Genomic DNA, 27983 nt, shown 5'->3' with positions numbered 1-27983 from the left:
AATGAGAAGTTTTAGCAGATATTATCAGGCAGCTCTGAAAAAACAGACAAGCAATTAAAAACAAAAAAACAAAACAAAACAAAATGCAGGTGTGCAGCCTAACAGCTCCGTGCTTCACTAACAAGCTAGCATGTTCACGCAACATCCTAATGCCCATCTTACATATATGGAATAATTTGAAGTTAAACGTGTAAAACCAACAGGTCACATGAGTCGAAAAGATTCATGTTCCAGAGACGCTGAACATGTCAGACAAATCTTAGCACTAGAGGTCTGTGGTGTAGACCACAGAGTTCATGGAACCTGGCCAAGAGCCTTACTCCAACCCTGCTTCAGCTTCGACTGCAAAGGCAGTAGCAACAGGTAGCAGAGTTAGCATGTATTAGACTAAAAAGCTAGCAGGCTACTTAGCTTTGTGGAGGGAAACATTATGTTGTAGTTTCCGGATTTCAGTGGATGAAAGAAAACTCTGTGTTAAAGTGGCCAAGAGCCAAACTGAATAGTTGTATCAAGAACAAATGGGCATCAAGCAGCAAATGTGAGGAACCTTTCTCCTGTTATAAATTATACTTTGCTCTTTCTTTCTTTCTGAGTCACTCCCTTTACAGATCAGATTAAAACAGGCTGTAAAAAGCAGCAAACATCACAAGATCGTTTGTGACGAAATTCTTTTATTTTCACACTGTATTTGTTTAACTTTTTAAGTCACATAGGAGATATTGATGAATAAAAGTGGCAAAGGTGATCTTTTCATTAATGAAACAAATTAGGGATTATTTTTCTCTTTCTCCATCTTTATTATTATTATTGAAAGTATATTTATGGCCCAAAGGTGTAGTGATTCTTGTTGTGTTTGTCTGACATTTTGACATGTTTGCTTATTTTATTTTATTTATATGATATTAGATTTGTACACACCGATCAGCCACAGCATTAATATATCAATAGCACTGGATATCATGTTGCAATACTAATGCAACATGATATCCAACACTAATGTTCTTCCTGAAAAACTTCGAGGTCTGGATTTATTTTAAAATTCAGTACCTGTTCCTCCCATCCCAGCAAACCTTACAAACGTGGTATTTATTCTTCCACATTTCAGAGCTGTTTTAGCAGTGCAGGAAGAACATCAACAATTAGATAGAGTTTCATTTTGAAGCTGATCAGTATATACCTTTGGACTTCAGTATCTGATGTTGTTGAATACACGTATATATGCTCATGAAGTGCTTTGATTTATCCTGCAAATTCATTATCCTATAATTGTTAGTGGAAATAGTCTTTGTTTAAACAAACAGTTCTTTTTTTTACTTATTGACACTTTCATTTTTCATTTATTACATACACAAATCTACTTTTCATTTCTGTAATTAAGCACCAAGTTTAATAGACTGATTACTTCAAGTGTCCCATCATTCCCCACATTCACTCCACACCTCTTCCATATGAATTATTCAGTCTTTGAGACCTCCATTGGTTTGGTTAATCAGTCAGATTTATCAATGCTACATAAGAAGTGCAATATCTCAGTCTGCTCTGTCAGAGCTAAGTATGTCAAATATGACTAATTTCCAGTCACTTTGTATCTAACGCAGGTTTTTGGGCTTGAGGGACACCAGGCCCACCCAAAAGTCTATGTCTCATCTCCTCAGGGCTCACTCTCCTTAGCCTCATGTTTCTTAGTAGTAATGCACTCTTCCAATAGTTCCTGTTCCTGTCCCCAGGATATCTGGCTGGCCGTTCCTCCAGATCTCTCGGATGATGCGCTCCCTCTCCTCCAGTCGCTGTGCACGCTCCAGCTCTTCGGCTGAAGTAAACACATTCACGCTCAGTGTCCCATCCGACTGGCTGGTGTGATTGCCAACAGCGATTTCTGTGGTGGGCAACGGAACAGTCGCCTCTACATCGTCCACTTCTTCATCTTCATCATCGTCATCACTGTCCTCATCCTCCTCGTTGATGTCCTTTAAGTTTTTTTTCTCAGGAGTGGAGGGGGTAATGGTAGTGCGTGGCTTGCAGGAGATCCGAATCACCAGTAGGCAGAGTGTGAGTATCAAGCCAAAACACACTCCAAGCACAAAGTAAAGGCCAAAACTCTCTGGATTTGCTAAAGAAGGGACAAAAACAAACTGCATTAGATACAGTTAAATGTTATTAAAAAATGAGAGGCAAATTCACACTGTGGCTTACCTTTGATGTGTGCATAGGCAGCAATGCTGTTACTTAGGAGGTCCATTTCCTTTTTCTTCACATCCATGGTGACTCGGTTTTCTTCTTTTACACCTGTAGCAGACATTTGACACACAATATTTAATCTGACTGCTATAAGATACAAGACACTTAATCAATCAGTTCTCTTCCAGGTGCTTAAAGTCGCTTTTGAAATATCTGCCAGACTTCTTTTTCTCCAGGTTTATATTCTGTGCAGCGCCGGGATGTCAAACCCACTGACCACAACATTCTTCATATGCCTGGTGGGTGGGATGAGGCCTTCGAGTCCCCAACAAAAGCTCCTTTGTGTCACTATTAACTACTAGCTTGATGTGGGATCATCATAATGCATTTGGCACATGGCACATGGCACTTTGCCTCAGCCATTCTCTCTGAACCATGACAACCCTATATAAATGAGGTCAAGAGTCAATTTCCCAAGTAGCCACAACGGGCTCCTTCGTGTCAGATGGGACTGTCAGATCGATTTGTAAAGCTCAGAGGAAGCAGCCAGTGCACGGTTGACATTTTTCTAATGTTTAGCCATTGTTTCCTTGACATTTAAGCTGCCTTATCCTCCCATATCCTGTCAGTCAAATGAACTTTGTTGTGCTTCTTCCGCTCCTATGTGCAGCCATAACTTCTGTCACTACCCAAGGATGGCATCATAGAGCTGCACCAAGTTACATGAAAGAGTGCTGGTGACAACAGAAAAAAGACCAGTTCAAAATAACACACATACACACGTTAGCACCATCGCTCTTTAGCATGTGCTTTGTGTTGTGGCTGACTGTGGAAAAAAAACATTCTTTTCACGAGAAATGATGACGAGCGCTGAAACCATCTCACTCTAACCTGTGTGCGCTCTTCTCTAAGTTAAACCACATGTCACTGTGCCTATAGAGATCATATGGACTCGTTCATATTGCACAAACCACATGTTTATGTTTCCATTTACCTCTAAATTGCACCCAGTGATAATCTCAATGTCTGATCTCTATCATGATGTGACTACCTCAATAATTTATTTAGCATGTGTGCTTACTTGTTGATGGAACTTTTAGTAAAAATTCAAGCATGAAACCACACATGTGTAAACCATATGCAATATGGCCCACTAATGAACTTTAAAACACAGCAAACATTCTCTTGTAAAAGTAGAAGTAAACAGAAAGTGGAGTGCAGATAAAGTATAAAACTTACCACAAAAATGAAACTGTGGAGCTTTAGTTCCAGCTCATATTGTTCTGAGAAGTTGGAGAACAGATGCAAAATTATCACGCTCCTCTTTTCTCTCTGCTGTTGGATCACAGCTTGTGATCTTTGGTCTTCAGGCTAAATAGTTGATTTGGCCACCCTGAAAAAAAGAGCAAATACACACACAGACACGTCAAGCTATGTTAGAACCAAACTCAGTGAGGCGTCTGCAATGCAAACAAAGACAGACCTATTGCAGGTTACGTGGTCCAGCAGGAGACCAGAGGCAGACTTTTTGCATTTTTTAGTGCTTAAGTTGTTTCAACATAGAGAAAAAAACACAGGTATGGCCAAGTTGTGCATATTAGTGTCATAAAAGCAACAGGAAAAGTAACTTGTAAAGAAAAAGTGTTTTTTTTTTATGTCTGTAAATACATTTGATTAGATCTTGGGAACTAAATTATTTTGTGATATGAACTTAGTGGGACTTTGTTCTATGACTTGAAGATACTCCACATTTAGACTTTTATGCATAGAAAGCTGGGAACAACATCAGATCCAATTACAAAGATACTAGCAAAATGAGTACTGACAGCTAAAAAATCCCAAAAAACATAGGGTCCCCTTCTGACTCTGTAGGGAAGAAACACCTATTAGATGTAAAGCTGTCATCAATAGTAAAATACAAGCGAGGTGTTTCTACTCTCCAGCCTCAGGGACCTGTAATGCTGCTCTCCCATTGCAGCATTGTGCAAGGACGACAAAACAGAACATTTTGAACTTTGAACAAGTGACACAAACTTGAGATTTTTCTTTTTGTTTCTAGCACCTCGAACAATAACAATCAATTTTCTATACTTACTAAAATCACTATAGCGTCCTGAGGGTTTAGCGGTTTACATGCCAGGTGCAAAGCTGAGTGCTGTGAAAATGCTGAGCTGTGGAGTTTTTTGACTTGCACCCCTGTTTAGGAAAAAAAGATCCTCTGCCAGCAGCAGTTGGTTTAGCTGAGCCTCTGAGCTTTCCATGGCAGATTTTGATCTTGCTGACTCTTGGCAGATCCTATGCACTCTACACAGTGCCTAACTGAAACAGCACTTGGGGGGGCCAAGTGACAGAGCGGCCGCTGTGGGAGCATGCTTTCCAGGATGACCACCTTGAGCCGTACAGGAGGCAGCTGCTCCACGATGCAGTGATAGACCCGTGCACTGCCTTCCAAACAAGCTTCCTCTCTTTATAAAAAGTAGATAAACAAATAATGAACAGATTCATCTCCGATCTCCTGCTGAGGCGAATTCCACTGGATGATAGAATCCACATAATGGAATCTATCATCATTATCCAAGCCGAGCAGAAAAGCACAGACTTTAAATGAAATATTTTGTTTTTGTCCCAGGGGTAATAAAGTAAATGGCTCGGATGACTACAGTCTTTTTAAGCCAAGGTCAAAGCTAATGATTGGGTACCTAAAGAACATTAACTGACCTCTACTCACACTGCTATGCAGCAAAACTGAGCTTTAGGATCTTGGCATCTGGTACTGGTGGCTAATGATAACTGGAGAGCTGTTTAAAACCTATTTAAACACTAATTATCCTGGCTTGTTGTTTTGTTGTGTGTTTGTTTTAGTCAAACAAGGAAATTATTAACAGACCTGCTCCTCTGCAGCAGCATGCACTGTATCATGACTCAGTTCTCAGTCATGTTCTCAAAGTGACCCAATCTGTTTTTCTTTTGCAGGTTTTGCACAACCCGAAAGCTTTAAAAAGGAGACCTTCATTATAAGAAACCAGTCATGCTTTGGGGACTTGATGTATCATTTCTTTCCATCATGTTTTACTCAAACAGTTGTTAAATTTTTAACTGCCTGGAAAATATTGTGACCTTACTCATCTGGTTTGAGGTGCAGAAAGAGGCATTTCTTTTGAAATTCTGCCTTTTTTTGGCCCTGTTAAGGTAAAAAAAAAAAAGGCAGAATTTCTGAGGGTCTCATACCCTCAGGTCAAAGACTTAGGCTCACCCCGTCTGAGGTCTTCTTCATGTCTCTGAATATTAAATAATCACTCAAATCATCCTGACATTATTTTCTTTTTTTCTGTGCGAAAAACACAGTCTATATTTTATGTCCTGTTATATCAAAACAACTATTATTCCAGTAACAAATGAAAAGGGCATCAACTAAATTACCATTCATCTCTGTGCATGTGTGTGTGTGTCACTCAGCAATGAGCTGTTTGTGTCAGATCACTGCAGAAGCCAAGATAAACACATCGTGACGTTGTGGCCTGAGAAGAGGTCAGGCGCTATTTTTGACCAGGCATTGTTTGCTTTGGTTTAGAAGAAATAGCTGAGTGGAGGACCAGCTACAAAATGTTATGCAGTGTGATATTTTTGTTGTTGTGGTGATAACCACAACTGCTCTTCCTTCCCACAAGGTTTATCCCTTTCCACAGAGACAACCTCCAGGGCAAAGCCTTTCCTCTGCTTCATTGTCTTAGATAAGTAGGTTGAGACAGAATAGACTGGGCTGTTTACTGTACACAGATGTCAGCTGAGCGATTTATCAGGTGGCTCCTTAGATGGGCAGCTTTCCAAGGCAAAGGTCTGTCACAGAATAGACGCACTTTCCCCCCTGGATAGTTCACCAGTTACAGTAGTTTCATAAGCCATCCAACCATATTGCTCCTCTTCCACAATGAAAGTTGTAACTCTTCAGTGGAATTTACGTGAGGAGTCAAGCCACATTTGATTTATACACAGAACATGAAAAGGTCAGATTACACAAGGAAGCCTGTCTGTGTTATTTCCCCATTGTAATGACACACACACTGAACCACAGAAGAAAATAAATATTTTTAATACCTCAAATTTCTTTGCAGCTGCAATGATTCCTAGCACAACAGGCAGTGTGTCTGTGGTTTGCCTGGGATGAAACTTCACAAAATGAAAATGCCCAGATCTACATGCACACACAGACTCTCTCTAGTAGCCAAGATCACAAAAGCTGCTGTTAGGATTTATAGCATCTTTTTTTGGTCTTAATTATGCTCTTATTTAGTAGCTGCCGATGGGAAAAAAAAAACAAAACTCTATTGATCTACTCTAAATGATCCACAATGTCAAACAAACATATTATTATTATTATTATTATTTCTAAATTGTTAGAAATCAAATTGTTAGAAATCAAAGAAAAGGGCAGACTTCCATCAAATATGAATTCTGCAAACATTAATCTCCTGCTAAAACCAGGCAAAGACCCTGTATATCCCTCAAGCTATCGTCCAATATCCCTTATTAATGTAGACCTCAAAATAATCTGCAAAGCTCTCTCGAAGAGACTAGAGAAAATAACCCCCCTCTTAATTCATCCTGACCAAACTGGTTTCATAAAAGGTAGGCACTCATCAACAAATACACGTAGATTACTTAATTTGATAGACTACTCATACAGTAAAAACCTTGAAACTACAATATTTTCCTTAGATGCAGAAAAAGCGTTTGACAGAGTTAACTGGAAATTTCTATTTGCAACTTTACACAAATTTGGTTTTGGATCTTCTTTCATCAACTGGTTAAAAATATTATATAATTCCCCAACAGCTTGTGTCAGAACAAATGACCAGACATCCTCCAGCTTATGTCTCCTGAGGGGCACCAGGCAGGGATGCCCACTCTCCCCTTCACTGTTTGCAATTTTTATCGAACCACTAGCAGCAGCAATTAGACAGAATTCAGCAATTAAGGGCATAAAATGCAAGAACGTGGAACATAAAATCAGCCTTTATGCTGATGATGTGTTACTCTTTCTCCAAAATTCACAAACCAATATCTCTGGGGTGATTGAATTGATAAACTCTTTTGCAAGAATATCAGATTACTCAATTAACTGGTCAAAATCTACAGTCCTTCCTATTAATTGCTGCTTCCATAATTCCTCTTCTACTCCACTGCAATCGGGAAATATAAAATATTTAGGTATTAATATTTCTCCCAAGCTTGCAGATCTAACTAAATTAAACCATACCCCACTTTTAAAGAAAGTAGAAGGTGATCTGGCTAGATGGAAATGTCTACCCATATCACTCATGGGAAGGGTTGCTGCTATAAAAATGATGGTATTACCAAAAATAAATTATTTATTCTCAATGATCCCAACTAAACCGCCGCAAGATTGGTTCAGATCTCTAGATTCATATATGTCCAAATTCCTTTGGAAAAATAAGCCCCCACGTATAAGCTTAAAAACACTACAAAAGACCAAGGATAAAGGAGGATTAGAACTACCTAACTTTCAGCACTACTTCTTAGCCAACAGGCTTCAGTTTATCTCAGGATGGCTAAAACATACCCTTTTAGATGAACCTTGGCTAGATGTAGAACAAGCACTTTGCAATAATCTAGAGATTTCAGATCTACCATTTATCAGCTCAAACATCCAACGACATGAATGCTTCAAAAGCATCAACATCAGCTCTTCTCTGACAGCATGGTGGGAGTTTCTGAAGTTGACAGAGTCTTCATTAATCCCATGCAAACGTACACCTATCTGGAACAACCCTGACATATTACAAAACAATAATATGATAAACTTTTCAGATTGGAATGGTAAAGGAATCAAATATGTAGAACATATACTAGAAGGAACAGAATTTATTTCATTTGACAGACTAGTTACACAATATGGGATCAACAAGAAAAGATTTTTAGAATATCAACAAATTAAATCCATAATAAAAAAGAAATTTAAACCGGGTCAAGTTGAACTACAAACACCACCAAGTGTGGTTCAATTTTTTACTCTTAAAACCCCCAAATTACTATCCAAAATATACAGAATGCTTTCTAAAACAGATGAATCAATATCACTTCCTATTGCAAAATGGGAAGCGGATTTATCAGTTAACTTAGACCAAAACTTCTGGTCTCAGATTTGCTTAAAAACCTTTCATCTAATCAAAAATCCCAGTCTTCAATTAATTCAATACAAAATACTACATAGAGTGCACTATACAGGTCATCGGATGTTCAAGATGGGCTTTGCATCTACCAACAACTGCTCACACTGCCAAACCAATTCACCGGACAATTATATCCATGCTCTTTGGTTCTGTCCACCAGTTCAGAAGTTTTGGCGCGAGATATGTGAAGACTTATCAAAGTGTCTGAAATGTAACATTCCAACTTCCCCCTTAGTGTGTTTGTTGGGCAGCTTAGATAATGTCACTTCAGAAAAGAATATAGCCCATATGGTTTTCACTGCCCTATGCATAGCCAAGAAAACAGTCCTCATGAACTGGAAAAATAAAAACAATCTTAATTCTAACCAATATAGAAATTATCTATTAGATTACATTAGTCTTGATACAGCCTCTGCCACCACATCAGATCAATCGCTCTGGGCTCCTCTGATCAGCTCCATCACGTAGTGGGGGTGGGGGGTCATATTTTGGTCTCGCCTTCACTGTTGTGATTGGTGTGGGGGTAGGGTCAGGCTTAGGGCGTCGGGGGGTTCCCCCGGGAGCATCTTCCTTGGGGGGCTCAACCCGGGGTAGCGGTCATGGCCGATTAGGGGCTCTGTTGGCTCTTAGGTGACGGTTTCCTCGTGGCTACGTGCAGCGGGGCTAGGGGAGGGTCTGTGCTGACGGACGGGGGTTACTGACTTGGTAGCCTGGCTGCCCCTGGGTGGGTCCGGGACGGGCGTGAGGTTCTGGGGGCGCTCCGGCTCTGGCCTGGGGCCCTGGCCGGGCCTCGGGGGCCTGGGTCCTGGTTGGTGTGTTGCCGGGGTTGTGGGCCGGTGGGTATATGGGGGCCCACCACTGGCGCGGGGTGCCGCCGGTGCGCCAAGCCACCTGGGGGGCTCTTCAACTGGTGGGGGGGGGGGGGGGGGGGGGGGGTTGTCACATCTTGCAGGAGCTTTCCTCTCTCAGGAACTCTCTCTGCAAGAGGGGGAGATACAGGAAAGGTGGAGGAAGATCTCAGCCTGGGCGTCTATTGTCTTATGTAGTCTGGAAGATGAGTGGATGATGGGGTGGGTGCAGTTTTCTCTGTGGTGGGGTTGGGTGGACTGCCCCGGGCTCTGTGGGGCCGGGCGGCGCCGCTGCACTGGGCCCCGGTTCGGATGGGCCTGGGCCCCCCTTCCCTGGCGGGTCGCGGAGTATGGGGGTGCCTACTGGGGTCAGCGGGGGAGCTGGCCCCAGGGAGGGGTCACTTGCCCCTCCCTTCCTTCCCTCCCCATCTCCAGCTGCCTCCCTCTTCCCGCTCCACCACAACCACCCACACATGCAGGGCCTTGGAGTAGGGGTGTGTCACCAGGGTGCAGAGGAGGTAAACCCCCCCCCCCCCCCTGTCCCCTTCTGGCTGCCTCTGCCTCAATTTTATCCCGCAACTTAGACATTCACATTACTCACACTCTCATTACACATACATATAGGATCTTGGGGGTGGGCACGCTACACGGAATCCCAATTACCATCAGGGTGTACACCTCACCCCTGGCGTCGTTGCCCACCTCTCAATTTTAAATACACGTAGACATTGAGGGCTAGCAGGAGGGACTATGCGCTTACCTGCTGCTCTCTGGCAGGTAGCTCCATGCCCTCCTGGGTTTTAAATGCACCTTAGAACACACATACATCAACACTACAATGAGCGGGTGGAGGGAGGTTAGGAGTCTTCTCTCACCCTCGTTCTCTGCGGTCTGCTGGAGCAGGGGGGCTAGGAGGAGGAGTTGGCCGTCCGACTGGGGTCCGGAATGTGGGGCCTCCCTGCTGCTGCGGAGTCGGGGCGGTCTGCTTCTCCCCACCGCAGGGAAAAAGGGTAACACAACCTGGGTCTGGGTGCGGTTCCCCCCTCCAGGGGCAAGGGTACCTAGACCCGGTTCGTAGAGTACGCTTGGGGAGTGTGATTGTGTGTACAGCGTCTCTTTATGTCTGTCTCCACGTTGGTTAAGTGTGGAGTAAGTGCATATGAGAGCATGACCGCTAGCATGGATGTTTGTATCTGTGTGTGCCTGTATGTCTGTGTCCATATGTCAGGTTGGGTATCAGACGCCACCTCTCTGAGGACAGCTCAGGCCCTCCAAGGTTTGGAGGCCTATCTCCCCCCACCACTTCCCCTGCCGGGGGCGGACTCCCTCAGACATCGGTGCGTTGGTGGTTCTTTGTATCCGGGGGTGGGCGTCCGGGTACACACCAGCTCACTCCTTGGCGGCTGCTTATCGGGGCCTGGAGCCTGGGGCTCGCTTGGGCCACTTCGGAGGTGGGGTGCCCCCGGCCTCTCGGCCTGGGGCTCGGTCACTCAGGCACAGCTGGCTGCCGGCGGAGCTTACGGGCACGTCGCTGCAACCCCCCCTGGCTTCTGCTCCGTGGCTGCTGGGTGACCCCTCATCTGGGACTCTCCTCAGCTCTTTCTAGGACAGTGGCACGGCTGCCCCTCTGTTGGTCTTCCTTGGTCTCTTGTGTTCTGGGGGCCTCTGGATGTCTGGAGTTTTGATCTCCTCCATACCTGCTTCATGCCCTGGAGGACGGGGCAGTGGCCCCCCACACCCTCTAGCAGATCATTACATGAGGGAACCTTTTAAGAAAACAAGTGCGTCCATGCTCACAGGTGTACACACGGGTGATCACACACACAAACTACACCCTTTTTGGCTCCTACCTCAATGCACACTGTGCTGTCGATCTTACGTGCTGCACAATAATGTTTAATATTTAGTATTTACTGTCATATTCCCATATATCATTGTGATGTTGTTTATTGTATCACTCTCGTTTTCTTCTGCTTGTTTTCTTTTTTCTTTCTCAACAGGTGATCCAGGTGATCGATATATGTATTTTTTTTTTTTTTTTTTTTTTTGCTTATTCTGTTGGTTTTTGTTTTTTGCCCTTCTCCCCCGTCCCTCTTCTCAACTGTTTTTCTTTCCCTCTTTCTTTCTCCCTTTTCTTTCCCCCAGTCAAGTCTGTCCCGTATTCAGCAAGTGAAAATAAAATAAAGAATAAAAGGTGAATCAAATGGACCATTACGGCAAAGCTGGGATGGTCAATTTGGTAAAGAAAATCCGTTGGGCATCTTTCTTCGCCTTTAGACAATAATTCTGATGGCAAAAGAGCCAAACGGGACAGGCAAAAAAAAAAACAAAAAAAAAAACATATTATTTCCAGCTTTCAGATCTCATTCTGAAACTGTGCAAGTTCCTGTAAAAAGAAAAAAAAAGACTTACTGAATCATAGCTTCGTTTTGGCTCACATACCAAAGAATGTGAAACTGTATCACAAGAATATCTGCTGGATGCATGTGCACACCATTTATCAGACACCTGTAATCAAGCCAGCGAACCGTCTCCAAGCACTCAAACATAATGGAATTTCAAGTTCTCCGCAAAACAGCAGAAGTGCAGTAGATTACTTTCCACTTGGTAAATAGAAACATTGTCCAAACCAAGATCTCTGTCAACTGTGTCTGTGAAAGCATTCATGGATGTCCACAGGGTGACGGGTAATTTCTTCTGGAAGTGCCTGTAAGTTTTCTTCAGATGGCGGAGGGTTGCACAGGGCTGCATTTCTGGAGAAAGTAAGAGTACATTTCTTCCAAGTTACTCTTGACACCAACATCTTGGATTTCAAGCTGTGATTTCTGTCAGTTCTGCTACCCCGTTGTGAAGGCTTGACAGGAAGGTTGTTCCATTTGGAAACAAAAAATTCATAAGGGTACCATCAGGAAAGATGCAGAAACCCAGGCTGAACATGAGCAGACACAGGTTGGAGAGTTTGAGAGTGTTTGATTGAGTGTAGTATTTATCAGCAAAAACAATCAAATAAAGCCAAATTTTATGCTAGATAACTTTTAGAAAAATATTGAAAGGACAGAGATATGGTATTCTTTAACCATTAATCCAGCTGAGAGTTGTGGGAGGGCTGGAACCTAGCCTAGCTGTCATGGGGCAAGCGACAAGGTATAAACTGCCAAACTATCACGGGGCTAACATCCAAAGACGGACAATCAGTAATGCTCACAGTCACACCAATTTAGTATAACCAGTTAACTTAACAAGCTTGTCTTTGAACTTTAGAAGGAAGCTGGAATACTGAGGGAGAACCCCCAAAGGGAAGGTGCACTCCACACAGAGGGGTGTAGCTGGCCAGCAGATCTGAACCACTTCTCTTAAAATGCTTCTTAAAAGCCAAATGGTTAGAAAAATGATCAAACAGTTAATAACTAAATCAAGTATTTTTTAAAATTAATGTTATGTTTCTTTCCACCATTTATTTAAACAAAGAGTGGTCAATGTAACTTCAATGTAAAGATGTGTTTTAGGAAGTGCTTTAACATGCAAATAAGATTTAAAAAAGCTTTTTGGGGCTGACAGTGGAAATGAGAGTTGAAAATATAAAGTATACCTGCTGTCTTTTGTCCATTTAGAATCACACTGATTACAAAAGCAGATGAAGTTTTCGCTGTTATCACAGACCAGCAGGATTTCAAACTTCCCATGAATTGAAGTGCCTGTGGGGCTTCAAACCACATTTGCAGGTGAAGACTATGAGCATCGTCCAAAGCGAATGAGAGGTCCTCGAGTGCAGGTTGTCTCATTACCTCAAGTTTCCAAGGTCAGCATTTATTTCCAGCCTCAGATCAAGAAAAGTTTGATGAGCACAGTGAAAGCTTTGTCTGCTGATGACCGAAGATTGTTTTGCCAATATGAACATGAAGACTTTCAGTTTTCAAGAACTACTACAAGAACCCAACCACTCCCAGTAGTTTGATAGTACATGATTAAATCATCGAGAAAAACATTACCCATGTAACATTCACGGTTGGTAAAAACGAACAGAATTTCAATCATATTTGACCCCATTCTGAACTACTCACCCTAGCTACAGCCAGCTGCAAAGACAAACAGCATAGCGAGTTTAAAAGTCAGGACATGCCCAGCATTTATTAAGTTTCCTCTTGAGACTCTTAGAGAGTCTTGAATGTCTTTTAGTGTTGGATACGATGCTGAAAAAGACCTTTGGTTTTTATGCGTTGATGGCTCTGGGCACTGTATTTTACATAAGCCTAATGAACAACAGCTTTTCTTTCAAGGACAAACCCTTTTCCAGGAGTGAACACAAACTCCCGGCAGTATTGTCAGCCTATTATTTTACAACAGATATTTAGCTTTCAACAACAGTTAGGTTAGGAATTCACTGTCCCAACGTGATGGCAGCTAGACTCAGGGCAAAGCATCTCTTGCCCTGATTAATTCCTTTCCATCTTCATGTCATGAAGAAGTGAACTTCAATGTACTGCTCGCCCTGTGGAGAATATGTTTTGTGGGTTATGGCAGGTAATGGGAGGGTAATAGAGATGCAGGACTGAGCTTGGGGTTAGAGCAAGTGGTTAATAGCACCCAGATGTGTTCCTGATATGAGGCAGAGAGAGAATGCTTTGCTATGTAAATCAGGGAGAGATTTCCCATGCTCCTTCTTAATACTGACGTCATCAAGGTATAAGTCAAATAGCTGATGACAGTAGGGAATCCAATTTGTGACAACCATTGTGTGTTGTGCTGAAAAGGTTTATTTATATATTTGTGTGTGTACAGTTTTTTCTTATAGGTTGTTTGAGTAATTCCTGGATGTTTAGATTGATTCATTTGAGCATTCCTCTACAATTCCCTAAATTACTTTGGGCTTTAGATCAGCACAAATTTAAATCTCCAAAAATAGAGACATGATCTCATCGTTTTCATTGATCTTGGCCACCATCCAGCAGCAAGCCAGCACCACATACTGTATCAATTACATGGACCCTACGGATTACTCTGTGACACAAAACACGTGTTTGCCCTTTCCATGATTGGGCCCATACAGCTCGCTGTAGGCTATCCACAAATATGCTGCAGCTCCAGTATATTTGGGAAGTTTCGAAGTGTTGCTCTGGCAGGACTGAGTTTGTGTAGTGAAAGTGAAGGCTGCTTGTATGACTATTTTAGGGGCTGTTGAGGTAGTGGCTCCTACTGACTTCTTTTAGTAACCATTAGCAATTAGACAAACAGCACTGTCATCTGTTATGGTTAACTCTTAGATCATGATAGTGTCATATTTTTACAATAGAGATGTGAGGAGGTGCTTAGAGCACAGACCATAGCGTAGCTTAAAAATGGTAGTTTATAAGATGGCATGGTGCTCTAAAACTAATCCTTTCAATTTTCAGGGTTTATTTACAGCAAGACAAAAATAAAAATGTGACATGGCTTTTGCTGACAGTGCTTTTGTTGTCATTTGTGCTCATTTTGTGTGGCCTCGTAGGCTGCAAATATTACTTAACGTAATAGCCAAGTTATTGTTGATTGTTTTATCTGTGGAATAATGCCTTCAGACTGGGCCTAAATAACATTCATTCAGCTCTTTTCATTGTTTCAAACAACAAATGTACTAAATATTGCAGCCTAAGCAAAAATATGCCCACTACACATTTATGCATGCTCAAGCACATTTTTTCAACGTGTGTCTTTTCCTGCATGCCCCTCTTCTTTCAGTATGTGTGTGTCCAGCTGCAAGTATGTCTCAGCATACATGTATCCAAGATAGGAGTGTAAGCTTAGGTAAACCTACTGGACTTAACATGTCAAACATCCACTGAAATCTAAAGACCAGACTGTCTAGGCCAGTGGGGCTCCCGCTAGAAGACAATAAGCCCTGAGTCCTGGAAGGCATCACCGGCTAGTCGAAGCTTTGCTAAACATAGTTTTGGAGACACCTCATTTATCAAACTCATATTTGTCAGTGACCTAAAATATATATATTTTTTATGTGTTAGCTATCACCTTTTGACCAAGACCATATAATTATTAAACAAAACCGCTGTTAAAAGTGCAGTAATTAAATCTGTATACATATATGAGTGTGTTAAAAAGGCGTTAAGGTGAAACCAGCTGCTGCTTGATGAATGACATGATTTTGGAGCTGTGTTTTTACCTGATGAAAAACTAGACGAGTGATAAACACTCACCATTTTTCCCACATTTTCAACCCTGGTAACAACAGTTAGCGGCTATAATAAAACCACCAGCACTAACAGTTAAAAGGAGAAGGCCTGCTGTTTAAATGGAGCACTTTGTTTTGGGGCTGGGTGTTGTTCAGAGAGATCTGCTGATGATCATCTGATCGTGCATGACTTCATATCCTAGCTTAAATATGCACCATGAAACCATTATCACAGCATCTTCACTGTAAATAAACAATTTTTTGGCAAAGCATTTTTTTTCCCCATGCAGTGGTTATCAAAGGCACTCTGACCTTAGGACAAACATACACTGTACATCCAGATACAAAACAAACCACTGCAAGTTTAACTTTAAACCCAACTCACCTAAAAAGATGTCAGCGACAATAAATGTGAAATTAAAAAGTGATGCACAAGTCAACTACAGTATTTCCATTGCATGGCATGTTTAAGTTGGAACAAGCTGAAAATACTCCAAGGAATAAATGTAGGTAAAGTGGTTCAGTGGTGTTGGCTGACATTTTTTCATTTACTTTCTTTGACATTCCCATCTTTTGTAACTTTTGTTTGGGACAATTTGCAATACTGAGCAACCAACAGTGAACTCCTGATTCAGCATTTTTCCATCTGTCCAAGTTATGTCCAAGGGACATAAGAGGCACACTAAATGCATATGCATTAAGATCTAATTTGCTTAATTCATGCACTGATGGAAAATTACCTCATTACTCTTACTTCAATTTTTAATATAATTGTTCTCTCCCAAAGCCAAGAACTGGAAACATGAAGTTTGATGCGGTGGTCTACACGTGGGACTGGGAGAATGTTTACTGGGATGCTTTTGTGATAACAATGCATTGTTCACATTTGATAAAACAGCACTGTTGCCCAATTTTGAGTCCTGCTAAATCAGCCAAATGTATGTACACACTATACCTCTGCAGGGCTTCAATAGCATTACATCATTACAGGCTATTTGTTCCTGTGTAAACATAAATTACAAAGAGTAACGATAATATATCTAGCTGCCTATATTAGCCCTTCTCTTGCACTGGGTTTGTTTATGAATGCTATCCATGTGGGCTAAGTTCTTTTGACTTATCCTGGCTTTGTGTGGATTGAAACTTTCTGCAAACAGATTGGTACCATGGGACTTTAGACAAGCAAATCAAGTCAGAATCTGACCTTTCACCTCTGAGTAAATGGAGAGAGTTATCAACCATCCTCAGGACAGATAAGACAGGCCGACTGACAAGTGAGTCAACTGGGTTTTGGAAAAAGAAAAGTCTGCTAGTATGAATAGCTTGGAGAGGTCAGGCAGAAGTCAACTCTTGATAATCAGGCTCCAAGGGGTCATTTAACCCTGTTACATGCTCTTCCTATGGGAGATTATCTGATTGAATGTGGGAGGCAACAGTGCAAGCAGTCCACTCAGATAGTGTGAATAAAAAGACACTGGAGAGCAGCTCCAGCCTCCACCCATCAACGCTCTTCTCTCTGATAAGAGGTGCTAACCACAATCATCCAGCAGAAAGCTAGAACTAATGGAAATGAGGCATATGGTCAGCTGCTGTTGAGCATGATCTTTTCTTAGTGCTTATGCAAAAAAAAAAAAAAAAGGAAAAGAAAAACTGACAGATGAATAGAGCCATACGCACCATGTGTGCCCTGCTTTTAAAATTCTCTCACCTCTCTTATTTTACTGTAAGAATCTGCTTTTTTGTGGCTTTAAAACCATAACAAAACAGCAACAGGATGTTTGCTTATATTGAACCTTTTATTAGACAACTATCTAGTGGCTTTAAGTTTCTTCTGTCCTGTCTCAACTGGTGCTGCATCAGCTCTTCTTAGATCTGTTACGAGCTAAAAACACTTTAACTCAGCTCTGATGCACTGACACGGCAGATGAGGATCCAGCTTAGTTCGAGACAGTAGATTGTAGTAGAAGAACGTGTTTTTTATGTAAAAAAGATGCCAGGTGCTTAAAAGGTTTGAAGAATGTATTCACACTGCTGTTACTAAAACTCAATCGCTTCACTCAAGCTTCTCTAAACCTTTGAACACAGTTAATCAAAACAGAAACAACTGCAGATAAGCTGCTTTTTCTTGTAAAAACTTACCAGACTCGCTTTGATGAAGACCAGATATCAGACTTTGTAGCACAGGAAGGTTTTCCCAAAACCAAGCATCTCTCTAAACTAAAACAAATTAAATCTCAGACTCTCTCTAATACAGGAAAGAGTTAATTTAAAAAAAATAGTGTTCGTGGTTCACAGGAGTTTCTATGATCTGAATGTTAAACTCACCCGTCACTCTTGAGAGAAGCTGTTCAGTCCTCACAGAAAGCAAACTGCAAATCTTAATCTTCCTTCCCTCCAAAATTTGAATTAGAGAAAAGAAAAAAAGAGCACGGCATTAAAAGCAGCCTTGACTGTTGCTCTGTTGCTGCTGTGGTCAAGTCCTGAAGGGAGCGTGTGTTTGCCTGAGTATGTGTAAAGGGTCTGGGGAAGAGGTGGTAACTTCCTCTGAAAGTTGGAGACGGAGCGAGTAACAGAGTTCTCTCTCTCCCGGTTCCAATCTACAAGCAGGAAAAGCTGTCACACTATCCCTCTTTCAGATGAAAAAAAAAAAGAAAAAAGAAAGAGGAACAGCCTAAAAAGGGCAAGCTCCAAGAAGAGGGGAGGGAGGAAAGCTGTGGTGTGTGTAGTGTGGTGAGGGTGTGTAGGAGCACTGGAGAGCGGGGGTTCCCTCTGTCGTTGAAAAAACAGGCAAAACGCAACTCCAGGAATATTAGCCCAAGTTTTTCCATGCAGAGCCCAGTTTGACAAGAAACGAAACAATATGTTACATGGTGTAAGAACTGCTGTTTTGTGGCTTTGCACTTTTTCACCCACGCATCTAAACGTTTAATGGGTGTTGTGAATAGCTTCAGGAAAAAGCTGGATTACAAATCCTAGTCTTCTTTCCCTCCAAACTATTTTTTTTAAAAGAACATTTTCTTTTATGAGGAAGAGATCAGTTCTGCTCTCAAGTGTGTTGATAGAAAACTTTGTGCCAGCCGCCGGTTTGTTTTGTGTAGTTTAAAGACTGTAAGGCAGGGAACAGCAGCTACCTGGATCTGTCACGTCTGAGTAATCCGCTTAATAACTGACATTTGAAAATGTCAAGTTGCATTGCTATGGAGAGAATACATGCTGAAATTGTTTGTTGCGGTGAATTCTAGTTCTCAGTGTATGCCTCTCAATCCCAAGAGAATAACCAAGAATACACAACATGCAATATTTGTGCTCTAATCTTTGTACATATTAAATAAAACATGTTAATTAGTAACCTTTAGATATGTTAGCAGACAGACCCAGGATTCCTAATTCCCCTTGTTTATACTGTTAATGCTCATATAACCTGTAGCTTAATTATATTTAATGAATATATGCGAATGCCCTTGATATTCTATACTAGAAAGAAAGTGAGTGCATCTTTCAGAATGTTAAAATCTAGTTTGAAAATAAAGTTTTAAATAACTTTACATTAATTCTATCCCAGGCTTGTATGGCTGGTACATGCAGCTTAAGTAAAGTAAGCTAAAGCTTCCATTGGCTTTATCTTGACAAAAACCGATGTGGCTCAGTGTACTTACGATGCAATGACAAAGCTTAATGTTGATTTATAATTCAAAATGTGTGTTTTTGATGAATATTTGTAACTTAAAGGAGTCGTGTTACGAGATAGTGCGACTTTAATGAGAAGACAGCACTGGTAAAAGCAGCCTCACACAAAACATAGTAAACATGTCAACTGCTACGCTGAAGGAGTTGACATACTAATTGAGAACAGCTGCGAGATACATGAAAAAGTATCTTGCATCAGTAATTGACGCACCACTGAGTTAACACTGGTAATAATAATGTTTTTCTCATGTTGTATTGCTGCATATCATGAACAGTATTTTTGTATTCTCAGCATGCACCGAACTTTGTTTGTCATATTTTGCAAGCGGTTTAACTACCAACATTTTTAACCAAGCTCTGTGTTTGCCAGGTTTATTGAAGCCATATGATTGCGGGGGCAATGTGACATTTTTCATTAGTTTTGCTCATAGTCTTTATGGGAAAATAAGGAAGAAAAGCTGAGAAGAGTGAAATCAAGTGTTCATTTTATCCTTCCAGAGGGTCAGTGTCAGAGCTGAGCTGTTATTGTGCTACACCCTTCTGGGACTTGAAAGAACATCCTGGTCAAGATCCCACATATTTCGCTCGTTAACCCACGTAGTTTGGAGGCTCCAAAATCTAAGCATGCACTCACTTCACTTGAAACTGCATTTAATTTTGCACCCACTGGTCTTTCAGGATCATCGTTCCAAATCAAACATCCTCCCACCACCACTTTCTCAAGTTACTGCTTCCTCCTTTGTCTTTGGATGCAAGCAAAACAAAAAGAAAGTGGAAGGCATCTCTCCAAAAATCCACCCAGTCGTCTGCATCGATGAAGGAGGTGCTGAAGGAGAACCTGTAGCACCTTTAGTGGAAAAGCCGAGTTCCTTTACGCCAGAATTTGAATGCTTCTCTGTGCTGCATCAGCGATCACATTCCTGCCTGAATCTCCTCATAACTGGCAGATGTCCACCTGTCCCTGGGGCTGATTTACACGCCAGTACTGGGTTAGTCTGAGGAGGGTGGGTATGTTAAGGGTGGAGGTGGAGGTGAAAATGACTTAAAGATAATGAGAGCAGTCTAATTACAGAGCACGTATGGCTTTAAGACAGACTTTTCCTGGATCATGTCAGACAAACCCAAACCTTCCCGTGTGGTGCTCAATATAAATATATGTTATATATATATATAACGGTGATGGGGGAAGGGGGGTGTGACTAATGATTGGCAAAGGTCTGTCTGCAGGTAGGGAAGAATGAAACATAAAGTGTGTAAAGACTGTAGTGGTGGTGGTGGGGAGAGTTAAACAAGATAGCACTTGCTCACAAAGCTAACTGCCAGGATCAGGTGAGGCTGTGTGTTCGAGGCAGGTTTCATAGTAACAAAAGCTAACTACAGTATTTAACCTAGATTAATATTTGCAGTACATTTCGTGAGAGAGCTGCCACACCCACTCATTTTCCAAAGGTTGCCATGCACAGCCTTTGTTGGGGATCTGCACCGCAGCGAGGCAGCGTGAATGAACAGTAGATGGAAACCTCTGATGAAAGGCTTGGATTCGGGTGGCTGAAACCACAGTAGAGCAAGCGGAATAAAGAGAAGTAGTGCTTAGGCTGTTTGCACTTCTGACATCCGCAATTTTCTTAAAATGTAAATGCAAAACAATCTGTTTCGAGAACGGCTGTGTGTTTTTTTTCCTAGTAATGCAATAATGTGATTATAGTCATGAAAGAATAATAAACCTTTGTCTTCCTGTTAGAGAGAGGGGGAGAGAGATAGGGGGAGAAAACACCACCCCTATGACTCAACAGCAAACTGAAATTAATATCCAGGGAGGGCGCCCTGAGAGAATTAGCATCATTCCTTCTTTAATCAAAAGCATACAATGACATCAAACTGCAAAGAAATATTGCAAAGAAGTAACACTGAAGCAACCATCAGTTTGAGTGAAGACAAAAGAGAAAAGAAACATTTTTAATGTATCCTCGAGTTTGTCAAGGTACAAACACCTTGCCCTTCACAAATGGCTCATTAATAGATTCGTGGATTGCCTGGATTAACCTCATCAAGGTCTTTTTCAGGTGCTTTCTGCACCTTTTCCAGTGCGTGAAAGCACATGCTTGTCTTTTTGGCCTCTGTGCCCCCCCCATAAAAAAATCACACTGGAGGCATCTGCATGCAGTTGCTTCTTTATGGGACAGATGGGATCCTGAGAAGGCAGCTCCTGTGCACAGGGTTTGTTTTGTCACGAGCCTGATCTCTTTCCTGCTGTGATTTTCCACTCCCTGTTCATAAATAATAAATCACATGCACATACCTGGGCACATAGAAACGCACTAGAACACATGAATAGAGGTGTATAAGCACATATTGATGACTCAGTATTTCTCCACAATTACAAACAGATGGATTAGCTCTTAAGATGTATTAAATCTTACTGTTTTAACTCCGCAGATCATGCAGATATCTTTGGTCAGCAATGCTCTCAAGGAGGCTCACTGACACCAGAAAGTGGAACAGCCAAAATCTTCTGCGCATCTTTGGAAATGTTTCCACTATGACTGCAACTGTCAGGAGCCATTGCTTTGTGGAATTTTACTGTTTTCAGCACGTGTCTTCAGCTGTCTTTGTGGATATTTTTATGAAGTATTTTTACTGGAAGTACTTTAAACTATAGAAAGTCTTTCATTGGTGACAATCTGGTATGCAGATTATGTATATAATAGGTACACCTCTAAAAAGGTATGCTGTTTTTTATTTGTTTGTTTTTTATTGTTGTACAGTTCTTTTATTATAAGAAGAAGACCATGCCAAGAAAACCCTGACCTCACTTCCGGCACACCCATGGAGTGGTAAATAGAAAGGATATTAAGGAAGAGGTCTGTTTGGTATTAGGCTGGAAGCTGAGGACAGGAAATGATCCTGAGTTGTTCAGGCGCAGTCTATGCACATACTGCACACTGTTCCCAAGTTCCCAGTGCTCACGCTCACTCCTACGCAAGTCAATGGACACAGAAGGGTTGACAGGGGTTAAATGAGTGGGGAAGGAACATAAAGATTCCAAAAATTCAGGGGAGAGATTACATAAACATCTTAACATCTTGGCAACTTGACAGTTGCATAGTTTCCCTTTCTTCCTAAATCTCTTTCAATCTCTCTCTCTTTGTTTTACAGCAGTTAGTTCCCAAAATATGAAGATCTGCTTATCTTATTATGGTGAAGTTTGTGGAGCTTTTAAATAAAATACAAGACAAAATTAAAATAAGAAAATAAAATAACAGGAGCTAATTTTCCTTCCAGAACAGAAAACATGTGTTTTCTTTGTCATGGCAGACTATTGGAGTTCATAAGAAAAATAATAATCAATGCAAGTATGCAGTTCTTTGTGTGTGAAATTGATAATGTTGGAATCTAAACCTTTGCTAATATTATGCATCAGTCACTTTGCCATTTTACTTTTTCCATGCTAGCAGCAGTACTCCTGGGATACTAATGCTGTTTGTTAACCAGTTCAGATACTGGACAGAGAACAGATAGAAACATAAACACCTCTAAAACCTTCTCCGAAGGTTTAGTTAGGAACAAAAACACATGCATGACAATGCACGATATCCCCCAGCTGATGAACCAGAATGCCCTCTGTGTCAGTATCAGCCTTATGTTTGCCACACATGAGGCTGTGTGGGGCAAGGCAAATTCACATTTATCCTATGAGCCGAAGGCAGCACACAGGGCCTAGAACAGTTTTGCCCTTTTGGGTACTTCATACTTGGGTACTTCATATGGGTTTTCTGTATGTGAAAACCCATATGAAGCCCATGAGGCCCATATGAGACTAACCCATTTGGGGTCCATGGCAGTTTTGCCCTTTTGGGTTCCCAAGAATGAATTCTATTGGCCCCATATAAGAGCAAAACTGCTTTGGGCGCTGTGTGGGCACACTGACCGTGGTACCATGTGGGATAAGTGCAGGTTTACCCTGCATGGATAGCCCCACAGGTCACCCACACCTATCCGCACAGGCAGCCCACTGTCGGCCGCACAAAGGACCCAAGGGGGCATGTTTAGTCGGCATGACTGTAACCTCCATTTAGCTTTGTCAAGCTGTTGTCACCAGGCTGATGAATATGAAAAAAAAATGGGCATAAATAGTTTTCATGTATGTTTAGTAGATCAACTCTGCATGTAGTGACTCACTGGTAGTAATGATTTTGCTTGTATTGTTGTGGGAAGCAGATTGCTGTGACTCTGGCAGTCTGGGCTAATGATTATAAAGCATTTTTATAAGTTCAGAACATACAAACAGGAGTAGATTTAAACAGATGTCCCCTGTCTCTGTTCCAAGAGAGTTGCAAAAGCCTTTGAATGTTATCATTATAAATTATTCTGTTCCTCCAATGTGACTTACCAGATTTGGGTCCTTAATCCATTTTAATACTGTTTTAAGTATGATTCCCTGTTTAATTTACTTAAATTGGGAAACAACTTGAAACCATACGTGAGCACATATATTGATTCAAAAGGACTGACATTCCTCTTAAACAATGGTCCCATCGGTGTAGCTGTAAAAATCTGAATAACATTACAAAGACTATGTAACAGGCCACACTGTTCTTTTATAAGCCTTACTTTGCATATTTAAGAATAGCTTTTTGTGTGCATACAACTATGTACTACGTGGAAACTATGTGACTGACAAACCACGACAGCCAGGCTTAGAGTGCTCTATACACAGGCTATATGGGTAGAAGTCTGCGGTGGATCACTGTGAGACCAGTGAGAGCAACATCTAGTAGGAGAGGAAAAGCTGCAGTCCAAGATAATGAATAATTATTTCCACCTCCGTCCACCTCTGCAAGCAGCACCCCTCCTAGCAACACCAAAACTCCCCATCTGTTTGCACATGAGACATAATGATGGGCTTTCGTGTGCAGAGAACTGTAAAAGATGCTAAGTATATACCCCAAAATAAGTATGAACAATGCAGCACTGTGTGTATGGCTTCCTTTAGAGAATGATTAAAAACTTGATCAATGCCATACAGCCAGTGAAACACTGGTTTCTGATTTAAGAAGTAGAGTAAAAACACTGAAGCACAGTTCATATTCTGCTCCACATGTGTATGTGTATATAACAACCAACAACAAAAAAAAAATATTAAACACTGTTACACAAAGTCCAGACAGAGATGAAAGCCAGTTTCTTTGTATTTCTCACAGATGAAGCACAGCTGTCTTGTTAAAGCTTAGAAAATCGTGACAAATTCAACAGATTGATTTAAAATGTATCCAGACTTTCCTTTGCAAAACTTTGCATTTAACACTTTCATACGATACATCAAGCTCTTTTAGTAGCTCAGTTGGATGTCACTTTAATGAAAAGCCAAGATAGAACAATTGCAGCCAGTGCGTTTTAAAGACACGGCTGTTTATACAGAACAGCAGAGGTTTTGGAGCATACCCATGGCCACCAACACTTACACACTATCAAATTTGAGGCTGACACTAAAAACAGCTAAAGTAGTCATTATGGCTTGATAAAGGCATTAATCCCAGAGCAGGCTGGAGCCAGTTTGCTTGTCTTTCCTGCACGCACACGGACACACACACACATGCACGCAGAGGAACGCACACAGACAGTTACACAGATGCAGAGAAAAGGAGAGACATGATACTGACTGTCAAAATGACAGTGCTGTTGTTTGGCTGCCACACGTGAAATACTCCACTTCTACAGCTTAAGCCAGCTCTGGCCCAAACAATACCTTTGCTGTGGCATTCTGCCCTGCATTGACTCTATGTTAGTTCCAGCTTTGCAAAATAGACACGTTCCAAACAAGCTGATGAATGAATTCTTTACGAAAAAACAAACAAATCATTGGTTTCACCGTGCAAGAAAAGCATGTTCACCATTCATCCAATCTGGAAACCTGTCAACTCTTTGTCTTCACATTAACTGTTTACCTGCATGCAAACAAAACCTCCTCAAGAGCAATTTGGTCAATAGAGCTCGACCAAATATAAGGATTACTGTTTATCCCCAAGTATAAAATTCCATTGCTTATTGGTATCACAGATTAGGAAGTGACAGCTTGAAACTTTTTTTTTTGAAATACCTTTCAAACACAAAACAGTCTCTTTTCCTGCCATCTTCCCATCCTCGACTACACAGTGAGCACCACACATGTTGCAAGTGGAGGCTCCAACTGCAGTGTAGGTGCCTCAGGGGTTTTCAGAGCTACCAATTTAGTTTACAATTTGGGCCAATTTACAAGAATGCAATTTTCAGCTGGTTTTAACTGTTTATGATTCACAGTGAACAAGAATATTGGTAATACCTTGAGCCATAACAGTCCAAAAGTCCCTTGTTAACGAAGATAGAAAGGATTTGCTGATGTTAGGAAATATAATTTTAATGCTTCAGAGATCGCTTCTGAATGCCAAACTAGTGCATTTAACTACCTTACACATTTTACAAATCCATTGTAAACGAGATATTAACATATTTCTCAAACATCTGCTTAACATGTGTGCAAATAAAACACTTACTCCTGACTGCATGTTTGCTCAGTTTTAAAGTCGTGTTTTTTATTGTCTTCCAATGGATTGTTCTTGTGTATTGCCAAACCTTTTTTTTCTTTTTAAAGATTTTTAAAGTCTTTTTTGACAGGCTAGCAGTGAAGAGTAGACAGGAAACAGGGGAGAGAGTGCAGGGGAAGACAAACAGCAAAGGACTGCTGCATTTCAGCATATGGGTATCTTGTCAACCTCAGTCACTGAGCTAAACTGGAACCTGAATCGAGGTATTTTAGCAACTCCATTTGAATACCTGTACTTATAATAATGATGCTGCGAATAATTCTGTAGGCTTAAATTTATAAACTGAAAAGATATTTTTTCTGTTAAATTTAAGTTTAATACATCTTTCATCCATCCATCCATCTTCTTAGCCGCTTATCCAATTCAGTGTTGTGGAGGATTGGAGCCTATCCCACCTGATTTGACCAATGGCTTTGTATTTTATTTGGGATTCAGAAAACAGTGACCCTGTGCAGTGTTAAAAGATGAAGAAGAAAAAGAAAAAAAATGCTTCAAAATTAAAGAGTCGCTTGTTTAAGTGCAACAATCATCCTCAAATCTGGCCTAAAGCCCCAGGAGCGTTTTTATTCTGGAAAGAATCTGTGAAGTCACATGAGGATGCTGAACTAATTATACATACGGACTACTTACTTGGAGTCTGTTTTTCCACCATAAAGAAAACTCAGAACTTTTCCTTTTTATATACACAAGGAATCAGCTTATTTTGAAGCAGGATATAACCAAAGAAAAACAGACTATGACCAGACAAAAACAGACAATATGTTTGCCCTCATGCCAAGTCCTTTGCTTTTCGGCAGAAAGTCGCCCTCTTGGGACTTAATCAAACTACCGGGTGCCAAATAATGCCACAGGGTGCATCCCTTTTTAAGAATCCTGACATATGACTCAAAGCCACAGTTTTACTTAAGAATTCCCAGCCTTACAGTCAATCTCTTACACATATATCTACTTGCATGCACTTGTATTCACATATACAGTGATAGACGGATTTCTAGAGTTGAGCTTGAATTATTCCACATAAAATGGGCTAAAAATACAGGCCCTCTTTGGTATTTATGACTGCTGGGAACAAGCTAAAGTGAAACATCAAGCTGAAATGTGGCAAAGGCTGTTTTTCACTATAAACCACAAGCAATTGTGCAGTGGAGAATAGCACTCTTAAAAGCTTAAAAGCCCTAGCATATAGCGAAACAGAAATGGTTATAAAAAAAAGATGTCAACAAACGATATGTTTCCATTTAGACTTCTCTTACAGTGAAAGGCCACACATACGCAAGGAGAACATTCATGTAAAAGGACAAACATAGGCATGTACTTATGTGTAAATGATGGAGGTCAAAGTCATTAGATGCTGTCTCTTTTTTTTCTCCCTCTCATTAGGGTGGTGCACAGAGGAGTGTGCTAGAGGAGTGTAATCGAGATAATAACACACTTCCACAGCTGTTGAAAGGGACTGTGGAGCTGGGCCAGGTTGAAAGTCACCATGCTGAAAGTCAGAGTGCAGGTTTGCTTGACAGCACATTTTGAGAACAAGATCCAACAGGTCAAAAGAGACAGATGGCAGGGCAGATGTAAAAGGTAGAGCTGCTGTGCCTCTGCAAACCTTGCTGTTAGTACATGTATGGTAACATAGGCCTACTCTGACAAATCTCCTTAAGTATAATGAAAAGGGTAAAAGATTAGTTCATCGCTCTGAAAAGTTTGCACTGAAAAATTGATTTTTAGAGGACTCTGTCTTACTGTAAATTAAAAGAAGCAGGCAGGCTGTGTTCTTATGCACTCACGCATACCAACATCACATAATTATAACAGTCCACACCCAAATCCTTTGGTACACACAGCTCACTTTTTTGCCTGTGAATCATTCAGGCATCTGCTTCCTGTTTGCCCCCATCCCAGAAGCTTAAGCCCCATGTAATCGTTCAACACCACTGCACTTCCTTTCCTCTGTCCCCCTCCATCCTGCTGTCCCCCTCTGCTGGGAACTGTTGACTCATGGTTGACTAAATCAACATTGTTGAAACAGAGGCATCCATCTGATCCATCTGGACCGTGGTCACTGCTGTGGGCTGCTGGTCATTTACCTCTTTGGCGGAACAAACCCCTGCAGTTATAGTCAACAAACACTGACACTTGTGATAACAAGCTGGGCTGCTTTTCATATAAAACGCACAAGCGCTTTTACACTGGTGCACAGTTGGTAGAGCAAAATGCTGTCAAAAGGGAATGAACAGCTTTTAATTATGCCAGACCGAGTTTGTGACAAACTCAAGGGTCTTGGGGAAAAACCCTTCGTCCTCTGTTCTCAGAAAATATCTTTAGCCTGCAGATAAGC

At 41.3% G+C, this 27983-nt stretch overlaps 1 protein-coding gene across 2 annotated transcripts; it reads right to left on the bottom strand.

Moving 5' to 3' along the window:
* Positions 1-773: 773 nt before the first annotated feature.
* eva1ba (eva-1 homolog Ba (C. elegans)) lies at positions 774-18002 on the bottom strand. 2 transcript variants are annotated; one of them, XM_006791688.3, is made up of 5 exons: positions 17706-18002; positions 17520-17597; positions 3418-3571; positions 2194-2286; positions 774-2110 (listed from the first exon to the last, which is right to left on the bottom strand). In XM_006791688.3, exons 4-5 carry the CDS (start codon positions 2258-2260, stop codon positions 1683-1685), a joined length of 495 nt encoding a protein of 164 aa, XP_006791751.1. In that variant the 5' UTR covers positions 2261-2286; positions 3418-3571; positions 17520-17597; positions 17706-18002; the 3' UTR covers positions 774-1682. The 2 variants fall into 2 exon arrangements, with proteins under 2 accessions (XP_006791751.1, XP_006791752.1); XM_006791689.3 differs by lacking the exon at positions 17520-17597.
* Between the last annotated feature and the right edge of the window lie 9981 nt (positions 18003-27983).

The sequence above is a fragment of the Neolamprologus brichardi genome, chromosome 11, assembly GCF_056152115.1.
Source record: "Neolamprologus brichardi isolate AB-2024 chromosome 11, ASM5615211v1, whole genome shotgun sequence".
NCBI lineage: Eukaryota > Metazoa > Chordata > Actinopteri > Cichliformes > Cichlidae > Neolamprologus > Neolamprologus brichardi.
Note: the sequence above shows the minus strand (reverse complement) of the source record. Positions and strands in the feature narration are given on the sequence as shown.

Bases quoted from the DNA above. Each gene is read 5' to 3' on its own strand.
- eva1ba (XM_006791688.3), bottom strand. From the start codon at position 2,260: ATGGATGTGAAGAAAAAGGAAATGGACCTCCTAAGTAACAGCATTGCT. The intron at 2,111-2,193 runs GTAAGCCACAGT...TCCCTTCTTTAG, and splicing joins TGCCTATGCACACATCAAAG to CAAATCCAGAGAGTTTTGGC.